General features: G+C 39.5%; 1 protein-coding gene across 1 annotated transcript in view; it reads right to left on the minus strand.

Annotated features, from left to right (window-relative positions):
* Nucleotides 1-12,468, minus strand: part of LOC125328887 (von Willebrand factor D and EGF domain-containing protein-like) — a 170,413-nt gene that overhangs the window by 52,788 nt on the left and 105,157 nt on the right. The window contains exons 17-20 of the mRNA XM_048310082.1: nt 11,232-11,451; nt 6,522-6,659; nt 4,416-4,553; nt 2,808-2,975 (exon numbers count right to left, since the gene is read on the minus strand). Of these exons, the coding sequence (XP_048166039.1) occupies nt 2,808-2,975; nt 4,416-4,553; nt 6,522-6,659; nt 11,232-11,451 (664 nt within the window). The remainder of the gene's footprint in view (nt 1-2,807; nt 2,976-4,415; nt 4,554-6,521; nt 6,660-11,231; nt 11,452-12,468) is intronic.

Genomic DNA, 12,468 nt, shown 5'->3' on the forward strand with positions numbered 1-12,468 from the left:
ACAGATTTAAATTCCTTAGGCTTTCCTCTTTATTGCAATGCCAGCAGACTTAAGGGACTTTTGACCCTACTAGTAAATTTTTAAATAAATGTAAGATACCTGCTTTATGGATCTGAAAGGAAGAGAAATAGCTTTTTGTTTCTGATTGGAGAATCTGTTTTTTAAAAAAATTATTATTTCCCTTTATATGTGAAATTCCATACTGGCTTCTCCTTAAGACTGTTCTGATGTACTTCAAGCAAAATTGCAACCAAGTCTGGTTGGTTTAAAGTGGTGCAAACTGCAGATATAAGCCAGGTAAAATATGTAAGTGAGAACAGAATGAGGACCTGCATTGTTAGAGCAGATAAATGTAGCTCAGAAACTTATTTTTAGAGTTACATAGTTTGCAGCAAGTCAGGCACTTCAAGAGATGAATACCCATCACATATCAATGCTGAGGAAATGGTACTTTGTTGATTATAAATCAAAATTGGAGGACTTTTTGGGTGCAGCTCATCAAACACTGACTTAAGAAACAATTTTCTTCTGGAGTATTTTTCTCCTCGGCAGCTTATAAAGGCAGTTGGGTAATTTTTGTGGTTTCAGTATGAAGAAATACTTATCCTTTAATCCTTAAATCATTGTAATTGAGTATAATTTTGTGTCAAAAGCAGCCAATAAAAGTACAAAATAGGGATTAGCAGGAGTATTTTTAGATTAAAATTACTAGAGTTGGAAAGAAGTGGCGCATAATCTCCGTACCTTCATGAGCACTGTAGCAAGCTGAAGAGGATTTGTTCTGTTTCATTTGAAGACTGATGGCATACATTACAAGGGAGAGAAGCTATTATTCCAATGGGGAGGATTTCACAATCATCATAATCCACAACTGTACATAAATTTAATTGAAAGTTAATTCTTTTTTGTCTGATATCTTTTAACCATCAATGCTATACAATAATTCTGCTTCTACTGGCAAAGCACTTGGGAAGGAAAGTTAAGCCCATCATTTTGGTCATAAATTAGGACACTCATACAGCTGCAACAATTGCTTTCATTTCTAAGTATTAAAACAAATGACTACTCTTGTTTAACCTTGAGGCACAAGATTCTCATCGCTTATATTATGATATAACTCACAGGAGTGAATACAAGGTTCTGTTGGAACAAAAAATGTAATTCCTCTTCATTCCCTTCCCAAAGTGTTTGAGCTGGCATCATTTGCAGCATGAAGTCCTGACTCAGTTTGCATATTTGAGAGAAAAATGTGAAACAATCCCCCTGCCTCTGATATACAGTTCGCTTTTGAAGGAAGCAGGTACTTGTTTCAGATCCTGATACCTGGGATATTTCTTAAATCTTGCCTGGAGTGGTATATGACAGGTATGAATCACAGCAAATGGCAGCTACTCTCTGCATTCCCCTTTCTGGACCACAGACGAATTTATTGGTTAATGTTTATATAAGCACAGTGTAAATGTGCCTGGTTTACTGTACCAATACCTACAGCTGTAGAATGTCTGTTCTACTCGACAGCATTTAAAGGGCCTTTGGGGTGCACAATGTGTATCCCATTATCCCATTAATGACAAGGCACAGCTTTGGGCAATAACAGAAAAGTTATTTATATGCACGGTGATTTTTCTTCTTCCTCAACCACTTTTACAGCTTCCCCAAGTTATAGAAGAGTCAGTAGCTGGCTAAGTGACACTGGAAAACTAAGTAATACTTTGTACATACTCATTGCTAGGGAGAGAGAAGTGTTGGGTTTATTTTTGTGACCTTTCAATTCTGAGAACTGGCTAAAATCAATTTATAGTTCAAAGAGATTGTACGATAGCTACACTACACAGTAAAATTGCTTCCACTTTGATAGAGTGTGTTAAAATACAGCAACAAGGTAACAATCATTGACTTGGATACAGAATGGGAAGTGAAGGGGGTTTGGTCAAGTGTAGGTCAGGGAACAATTTGACAGGTTTCAAGCCTCTGTCTTGAATACTTAGGAAAAAGATCTAGAAGAAAACCAAGGAACCTAACCTAGCAACTACTGCTATTAAGGAATAAACATGAGTACTCCTGGCAGTGCAGTCTGTGCAGTAGAAAGGGGACAGTCATCCAGACTGTCCCTATAGAACCATACACTGAATTATGGGAATATCATTGAGACAGAGCAAGATCAGGTGACAGTGGTTGCTGTGCCACTGTCACTTTCTGCCTGAGGTCAGGACCCAGCTTTCCTTTTATGAGGTCTTCTCTTCAGTCCTCAGAGATTGATGGGAGCAGCTGAGTTTCAGAGCTCCCCAAGGAAGACTATTGCCCAGGCTATGAACAATACTATAGAAATTCTTTAATTATCTGTTGCCTTCAGTTGTTGGTATAGTTGCTCTTGCATGACACTTTATTATTGTCTTCACAGGTCACCTTGTGGAACAGATGCCTTGCAGCAGAATTAGGAAAGAAGGAGGGCTGAGTGATACTGGCATGTGTCATGTTCTGATCTCACTGAGGAGGAAACATGTTCTGAAGTCCTGTGCCCTTGCTGTGGCAGAAATACAGATGTGGTGATTCATACCATTGAACAATTCCTGTCTTGAAGCATTCTCCCTAGCAGCAAATGAGGTGGTTAATCTATTGGATTTCAACTCATGGAGCCAGGTATTCCTGAAATAATTCCTGCCACCTGCTCCTCAGGTGAGAGTGACAGAACACAGCCGTCAGGGTTTGATTACGGAGTACAGTGTGCTGTAATGCCAGGCTAGCTCACACTTTCTCACAGCCTTCCCATGCAAAACCTTTTAAATTTCTAATTAAATAGAAAGTACCTGGTCTGGGGACTTTGGTACACATTCGACCGTTTCCAGAGAACCCTGCTGGACACCGGCCACAGACGTACCCAACGTAGGGGGGTTTCCTGTCAAAGCACAGCACTCCAGGGAAACACGGCCTGTTGGCACAGCTGGGGATGTGTGACACAGGTGCTGCATGGCCAAAAAAAGGGGAGTTCAAGCGTGTTATTAATAATTTCTCAGATGAAACCCATATCTAAAATTTATCAGTGACTGCCTGAGCCCAGCTAAAGCTTTATAACTGCTTTTATTCTTTTAAAGTCTAATTAATGCAAAATGTTCCCAAACCTTGAGCCAAGCATGCGAATGTCCTGTAGGCATAGTGTAACGGAACAGCTGTTTCTCATTACAGCAAGATTTATTAGTCCTCCAATTACATGTTTTCAAGTTTATTACTCCAACTTGTTTGGCATTTATCATGTACAATATAGAAACCGTAATTTTCAGCATAAGTGAAAGATTAACTGAGTGAGAAAAGGTACTATTTGACATCTTTTTGGTCTTTTGTAATTGGAAGGTAATTATCAAACCTTACAGCACCTATACTCTACTTTTGAAATTACACTGTGAAGTACGTATGTTTCTGATCTGGAAATCATCCTTAATGTGTCAAACCTTGTATTGCAGAAAACTGCTTCAATTATTTTAGGACTATGTGCAAATTTAACACTCTGGTAATATATAATGTTTTATCACTTATGATGTCACTGAATAACAAGTGTATATGAACTGCCTATGAAGTATTTAACAGTGTCAAGACAGAGAACAGATGATGAATACAATCTTAATGATGGTTTTAGATCTTTTTTAATTGCCTCCAGTGAGGTCTCCATCATAATTCTCAGGTATTTTCTGCATTGTTCTTGCACTTTACCTACAGCATCATGATATAGGATACCTGCAAGAAGCAAGTTCTGCTTAGGGGTTGGCTGGCCTGGTACACATATTTTTTTTAAAAAAAACCCTGTTGTTTTACATATGCCTCTACACAACAGATATGACCAATCTCAATTTTTTGCTGCCATCTTTCGCTAGAAAATCAATTAAACATGCAACACTCATTAGGGCAGGACCAACAAAAGCATCATGCAGGTGCACACCCATGTCAGGGAGTGCTGTAGTGCTGCACCTCTGGGAAAAGCTACAGCCACAGGCAAGTTGATTCCTCGAGCTGATCTTCACTTATGCTTAAAACTCATTATTAATTCAGTGGCTGCCCACTGAATACTGAAATAAAACACCAGCATCACTTGGTTATGGCAAGCTGGCATAAGCTGCCACTCTTATCATCTTGCTTTCCATTGATCATTAAAATTTGGAGTGGTTTTGTCCTACCTCAGAAGTGATGTGATTTCGAATTAAGCCTGACTGCTCTGTCATTGTTGTAATGCCTCCCTTCCATCTCAAATTGTTTAGCAGCAACCCACAGTCTGATGTATTAAGAGGGTTTTTATTTCTAACTCAAATTTTCTTGTACTATAAACAACTAGTTTGTATTTACTGTTAAGGTGTTAAAATTAATGATTTCTGAATACATAAACTGCCCCAAATGGAAAAGATTTCATGTCCTTGTATACCTACCATGCCTATCACTTATGTTAAAATTCTTAATTGCAGGAGAATCCTTTGCCTCTAAGGACTGCAGTGGCTGCTTAACCTTAGTCCTGTTCAATTCACCTTTGCCATTGCTTAAAGCTTCTGTAACGTCAGCAGCAAGCACAGCTGTGGAAAATATCACAGAGACAAGAGACAAGGTGTTAGAGCTTAGCTGTGATTGATGATAAAAAGCCACAGCAACAGCAAATCAGGTAACCTGGCAGAAGTTTACTCTGGAAGCCAACAAGCAAATAAAGGCAGATCAGGCGGGTCCAGCTGCTGACACGCAGCAAAGCTTTAACCAAGTGTAAGAAAAATTATTATGCCTAAAATCTCTGAAATTTGCTTATGTGGGAGTCGTACTATGCACTGTGATTTTTTCACTGGGCTCAGGGCACTTGGAAAGCCTCAGGTCAACCAGTGTTTGACAGCTCTGCTCCTTGGCTGGGGATGCTACACCTCACCCTGGCAGCTGTGCTCTGAGTCTTGCCTCTCCTTGAAAGCTTCTCTCTGAAACTCTGGTGAGTGTGTTTGTGGGCTTCAGTGAGTTCAGCTGCCAGCTTCGTGTGTGTCAAAATACCTGTAAAAACTGCATGTGGATGCAATGAGGAGACTCTGAAAAATGTGATTTTCTGCATAACTTTAAGGTAATGAATTAGGGATAAAGTCTATGTGGATAGTGCTGCAAGTTAAACAATTATTGCCCTGGGTCTCTTGAATATTCTCTACTCTTAATAAAGACTGAAACTTTGACTCTTCATGTGTATTAAACAATGCAATGTGCTGTTGCTCACTTCAGGAGCTATAGAACTACTTCAGTCCTCCTTCCCTCCTTCCCTTTATACTTGCTTAAATAAGGGAAGTATGAGCAGGAATATTAAGTCACTGAATCAGAACTAAAAATAATGATTTCTATCCTATCTCAGGTGAACAAATAAGCCCTCAGGTTTATTCCTTCCAATAAATGTGCACTTCAGAAATGGATTTTTTTGTCTGTAATTAAAAAAATGCAAAGTAAGAAATGTTATATCTTTCAAAAGCACATTATTTGTATAAAGGGATATTATTTGTATATCCTTCCTTTGTGGGTCAAATTAACCACTAAAATATGCATTTGTGAACCAGATGCAAAATCACTTTGAAATAACCAGTGTGGCCAAATGATACAGCACAGAAGACTTTATATAGAGATATTTGGCAACATGATTGAAGGGATGTTTGGTCAGCCTGGCAAAGACACTGCTGCTGGCACCAGGGTCCTGCAGTTCCCACTCACTCTGTTCACAAGGGATACTTTTTTCCTTTCTATAGTGAATATGAGGAAATGTTAATGACTGCACAGTAAATATCTGTATCTTTCACTTCTTGGATTTCTTTGGAAATACCAATGAACAAACAAACAAAAAGAGTCTTCAAGTGTTGATTTATCTCCTTCTGGTTAAAAAAAATCGGTTTGGAGAAGACCTGTGCCTATGTGACTGAAACAAGCAGAGTGTGTGCCACTCATGTCAAGTGCATTGGAAGGTCTCAAAGTCGCTGTAGGCTCCCCAATAAAGAGTCTGTTGCCCCAAAAGCAAATATGGGGTAGATTTAAACCTGTTCATGGCCATTTTCTTCATGAGCTGGGATCTGAGGAATGACTTCATGCCAAGCATCCATGGGTTGTGTCCTCTGATGAAAACACACCTTGGGAACAGAGCTGAAAGGATGGGAAGGATTGGCACAGGAACCTTCTTCCTCTTACTCTCCCTCCAGCTGCCACCCAAACAAAAATCAGCCCTGGGGGTGTGCCCCAAACTCACTCATGGATGTATACTTAGGAGTGAAATAGTGGAGAATGTGCACAATGTCCTTAGAAATTATCTATCTGGAAAGTACTTTTTTGCATGCTGTGGTGTTCGTTCTCTACCAAAATGAAAAATAGCAGAGCAATTTGCAAATATCTACATTAATAAAACATGACAATAATCTGTTTTTTACATTTAAGGCTCTGTACTTGAAATGAGTGGCAAAGTATTCAATTAGGGATAACAGTAGTAGAATTGAGCCCATTTTTCCCCCCATCTATTAAAATAAATCATGTAAAACACTTACATTTGCAAGTTTTACCATTTCCCTCCATCCCACTGGGGCAAATTCCACATGCATAAGATCCAAAGGTATTCATACAAGACACTCCAGGAAAACAGAGACTCTCTTCGCATTCATTCTTGTCTTCCTGACACGTAAGCCCTGTGGCAAAGCAAAGGGGAAGTTAATAATCAGGAAAGATTCCCTGTTTATACTTCAGCTCAAATGTTGAAGCAGACAAAGGCTCACTTCTCAGCTGCAAACTCATTACAGGGTATGTCACTCATGTTCCAGCCAAATTCCCCACTGTCTCACTTAAACCTGCTTTTATCACACTGTTTATTACTTCGTTATTGGCACCAGAAGTGCTGAACTTGAGACTACTGCTCCTGGAAAGCTGTGCATGTTAAATAAAAATGCACATAAATGAAATTAATATTTCCCCTGCATTTCACATCTTTGCTGCTGCTTTTGTTGTCTTGTTCATGTGAGATCTTTGTCATATACTGAGGAAGCCAAAGAACTCCACCATTTTGGCTTCAGGATATGAGGAGCCAGGTACTGACCTCTTGTGTTTTCCACATATCTGTGAACCAGCCTGATAGAGTCTGGCTGAAGGTGAACCTTACAAAATGATCAGATTTTTAAAAAAAAACAACTCCAAGTTTTTCTACTTAAAATTAAAATTTGAAGAAACACTCCGAAAATGTCACACAGTACTGGTGTTCAGAAGATAGGCTGCCACAGGATCTGGATCCAAAACAGTATCTCTTGACTATTGCTGATTTTAGAAAGAAGGTTTTAAAAATCCCTTGAAGGAACTGATATTCAAATTCACAATTTTGAGTGGTTTAGTGAATACCTCTAGGGGACGGTGACCTAAAAGTTAAAATTACTATCTGAACAGCAATGAGGCAGAGTTATCAAATATAATTTTGTTTAAAACTCCCTCGGGCTTCAGGTGCTGCTATCTCTGTGCACTTGGGCAAACTTGCCTGGCTCTTGCTGGTCACAGGATGTACAGCCCTGAGGGCAGGTCACAAACCAGCCCAGGTCACTTCTATTAGAGCATCCCCTTTGTCCCTGTAGGAATATACAAGGAGATTGGGACAGCTTCTGGAGAACCGAGGTACCTGCCCCAAGACGGGTACAGAAAGGTTTGCTCCATATCAGATACCCAGATTTATCGTGACAAAAGGTCTAAGGATAAAGGAATCTTCTCTTTTTTCCCATCAAAAAAGAAATTTGTCATGGTAGAATGAATTGCAGGATGATAAAAACAGAGCATTATTATTCATCTTACAACATAATCTCTCATTGCCTCAGCATTGCAGACAGCTTCCACTAGTCCTTTCAAGTTAAAATGGCATCTCAATGTACAAAACTCAAATTGAAGTCTCTTTATAGATTGAGCTGCCTAAAAAGCCAGTGACATCACCTTCCCATGCTTGCTTCTTCTTGAGGAAAAAAACCAGCAGCATGAAAGCCACACCCCTTTTCCTGTGCCATTTGTTCTGGTTTTCATGCTTCTTGCTTCATTTATTGAAACTGGACCTCACACAGTGTTGCAGGGCTAGGCTTACCTTTTTCCTTCCCTTGTTATATTTTGGCTGACTGTTTATATTTCATTATTTAATTATCACATTCCTGGCATCAGGCTGCTTTTCTCTGATGCTGATTTCTGGAGATGCATTGGGAAATTATAAGACATCACATTATGGAAAATATTGAACGAGTTACCCTCTGATTAGATTAGTAATTACTTTCTTTCTCTGAGTATCATACAAAAACTAAACATGATACCATAGACAATGAGAGTAGGAGCAAAGTTCCCAGTTTCAGTCACTTCTCCCTTGGTCCCTCTCATACTCTCCTTCTCACCTTTAAATACTGTAGTTTCAGTGCAAAGGGCTCAAAGATGAGGGAATTACAAGAATCAGAGGAACACTTTTAAGTAACAAGATAAATTTTAAAACTCAGCCACTTGGCTGTTTTTTGTGATGTAAAGGTGAAACTATGCAAGCACTGCTTTTCATACAGAGAGATTTGATTTTAAACAGTGTCTGACCAATCTGGGCATAATGATAATCCCGATGAATCCAAGGATAAATGTTTGCAAAGACTGAAACTTGGCTGGATGATGCTGAAGAAGCGGCAGAAATAGACAGTAAACTGTCTGCACCAAGAAGTGTCAATTATTGTGTTTGCATGACCTCCAGTGCACTGTAGCACAGGGGAGTCTCAACTGTCTTGGCACTGCTACAGTACAAATAAAACTAATAGGAATAGAAGTTCTTCAAGTTCCAAGGATGTACCATCTGTTTGTGTGCCAGCTATATTTCTCCATCCCTGCATGGGAAGTTGTCTGAGAAAATAAAGTCCTTTCATGCCTCAATAGGAGCTGACCACCTACAGATGCAAAGAAAGATTTTTTGACTGTGTTCACATTAAGTTGACTCTAAAGGAACAGAAAAATATCATTTAGGGGCTCTATGGTTATTAGAAACCATTAACAAATCCTGGGAGTTTCTTCAGTTTCCTGAAATATAAAATGAAATTATCCTTCCATCTTGCTTCCCATCCCACCCCCAACTTTGTACTAATCACTGGTATATGGGGAAAGAAATAATGATTTTGTGATGGGGGTAGCTTTCAAGGATGAGTTCTGTTCTCAGGTGGGTGATGTTCTTGTTTTCTGTGGCCAAAACAATAAACAACAGGGATCCTTGTTATCTTGTCAACAATGTAGATGAAAAATTAATTAACTTTGAGCACTCAGAGACCCAGTAATAATTCTGGAGTCAGCCTCCTCTCAGATTTTCTACCTGGCTTTTCTCCCTGCCTTGTTCCCATTCTTATATTTTACCCTTACCCTGATGCACCTGAGTTGCTGCCTCCCTTGCAGGGGTGTTTGGGAAGCTCTCACAAGTTCACCTCTTTTTTCTACTGCCTGTTTGCTGTCATTTGTAGAGATTTGATGGTGAACTGGTGCTGTCACTTGAGCTGCATAGCATTGCCTTCTCATTAGATTATTGATGGTTTTCTGGGGAATTGAGGCATAAACACAGCATCAAGAATGAGTTTTATTGTTGTCACTGAACCTGCCCTGAAGTGAAATCATCTGCTTCCCAGCTGGCTTTCAGCTCCACTTGCTTACAATTTTTCACCTGCTATTAAAACTTTGAGATGTATTCCTTTTTCACTCAATCATATTTTATTTTCTTTTGTTGCTTGTGTTGTGGCATTTTGGGAAGAACAGCAAAACCATTGCACTGTTATTTAACTTGCAAGAATTAAAGGTGCAGGAAAACCTGGTGTTTCTCTGGCCATCAAGGTGCTGTGTGCCCCTGTCTCTCTGGTCAGCAGGTCCACTGAGGTCATTAACTCATAGAATTATATTGATTTTTATTCATTTCATCCAACTCCTTACAGACAACCAATACTTTTTCTCATTGTATATCTTCAGTGTTTAAGCAAATACACAATAAAAAATTCCCAATTTTCCCTGTGCTCATAGGAATGTTCTTTCCAGAGGATTCAGGACACTCAGCATATGTTTGGTTGGCTTAGGGATTTTTATATTTTGATCAAGCTTCCACTTTATAACTTTATTCTCCAAGCTTAGGCTTGTGTGTTCTTGCCTCAGTGGAGTCTCTGTAAAGACTTTGGACAGCAGCAGGCTTTGGCCATTAGGTAGCATTACCTGGAGTCAACACAGATTAGGTGTCACAGAATTTTTAAGCCATTTTTCTGTACTTCTGAATGATTTTATTTTTCATTTCTGCTGGAATTTTATAAAAATGAACTCTGGGCTTGCAGTCCCACATGACCAAAATGAATGAAACAATGAAGGTTTCATGAGCTGCTGACAGGCAGGAAGAGTACCTTGCCCACTGAGTAAAATCTGTTCACTGCTTTTGTTTAAAAATGAGATTTTTTTCTATATATATGCACCAAAAGTGGTGATAATTATGTCCATTTGATGTTGCTTCTAGTTGATTTTTCAAACTTACAACACTGACAGCAGCCAGCCTTATGGGTCTCAAGAATGTGAACAGAGCAGGGGGTTAAGTGATCATCTTTCTTCTCTTTGTTTCTTAAAATCACATTTTGGCCAGCTGTTCTGGTTTTGGCTTAGATAGAGTTCCAAAATCAGGGCACCAGCCTTGAAGAGTTTCAAGGGTTAGATTTTGTTTTATTGTCATGTCTGACAACTCAATGGGCTTGTGAATTTCTAATGCTTAAGTTTAGTGAAGCTTCAAGCAGGACTAAAGGACAATTTATATTTCCATGTTTTCCATCTCTACTTCTCCTTCCTAGACCTAAAAAACCCATTTAATCCCAGTTCTTTCCTCAGTTTAATTAAGTGAAATCCTGTCGAGTGCAAAAGGGCCGTGGATCTTTGCCTTTTCTCTCTTTCACTCAGTCTTCTCCTAGCTCATCTCATGGATGGACAAATCCATGGGAAATGAGCAGGAAGCAACAGAGATCAGGGAGGTTCACATCCTCCTTGAGCGATCATTTCAGGACAACAGAGCTTTAGGTGATTTTTCCTTATCATTAAATAGCTGCTTTTGCACATTTCTGTCTATGTCTAAAGCTAAGCCCTGACAGCAGAAGAACAGGATAATGTTTGCAGTCCATTTGGCAGATGTTGTGGTCATGCCACACTCAAAAATCCTGTAGCTCAATATATCTGTAGTTAAACCAGAGATGCCAACAGTGATGGGTTACCTCCCAAACCAGGGGGGCATTTACAGAAGTAGCTCTCCATGCTGTCCACGCAGGTTCCGCTGCCGCAGGGGTTTGATTTGCAGTCCCTGGTGTCTTCCTGGCAGAATTCTCCATCAAATCCATTTGGACATAAGCACAGGTATTCACCAAGGCCTGGAGGGTATTTAATATTGGTGACACATGTGCCACCACTGAGGCAGCTGCAGGGCTTCACTACAACCTGGGGAAGGCAAAAGGGAATTGTGGTAAGATTCCTGTGAATGATCACAGCTGGGAGGTGTATTGTTACGCTTTAGGAAGGGGAAGATTTGCACTGCAAACGTTATCCAGTATGATGGAAACTTATTTCTAACCAATTTCCTTTGTCTAGATAGATGGTCCTATACTCAGAGTACTTATTTATTTGACTGAGAGCTCGACTTCAAAGGGATTTCTTTTTTCATCATTTAGGGGCACATTCTGACTTCTTATAAGGAAAAAACCTCAACCTTATTTGCTGTAACAGCAGCTTTCACATGGTATCTGAGGGCAGAATTTGTTCCTTATTCTTCAAAGAAGAAAGGAAAAATCTCTTCTCTTTGCCTGCCTGCCCACCTTCCTCTTTCACATTACAAATGGCTCCCAGGCAGGAACATGACTGTGGCTATTCCTTATCTGGTCTCTCTCTTCAGGGAAGGGAGATCCATGGTTGTATTTTACGTATGTACAAGAACTGCATTTCAACGGATTCAAAGCTCTGCATTATCTCCCCTAGATAACACAGGTCTAGTTTGAAATATTTCCATTAAAACTATATCTAGGCTCCAGTTTCCCCTCTGCTGTGTGGGTTCAGCAGATTGGTATTTTGTGGTTTGAATAAGTAAAAATAGGAATCTCTGGGAATAAAAATCTTTTCTTCACAAAACTGTTCTTATGTCAAGAGTGTGCATGCTGCTTTATTAGCTCATCCGATCAGAGGATTAATGTTAGCCTATACAATAAAGACAAAGCCATGCACAAGCTCTGCCAAGAAACTTAGAGTGTGGTGTAATGACATAAGAGCAAGACATCCTCTAAAAATATCATTGAGAATGAGTTATAATCTCCCTTTTATAGCTAAATCCTGGTCTTTTATGTTATATGCTTTTTTTGTGCAATCCAGATGCAGAATGTGAATTTTAAAGCAGATTAATGAACCATTAAAAGGCTCTGCAAGAATGTTCTTTCAAACAGCAGTCAATAGCACTCTCTCTTGTTC

Source organism: Corvus hawaiiensis, chromosome 7 (genome assembly GCF_020740725.1).
Source record: "Corvus hawaiiensis isolate bCorHaw1 chromosome 7, bCorHaw1.pri.cur, whole genome shotgun sequence".
In the NCBI taxonomy this organism is placed as follows: Eukaryota; Metazoa; Chordata; class Aves; order Passeriformes; family Corvidae; genus Corvus; species Corvus hawaiiensis.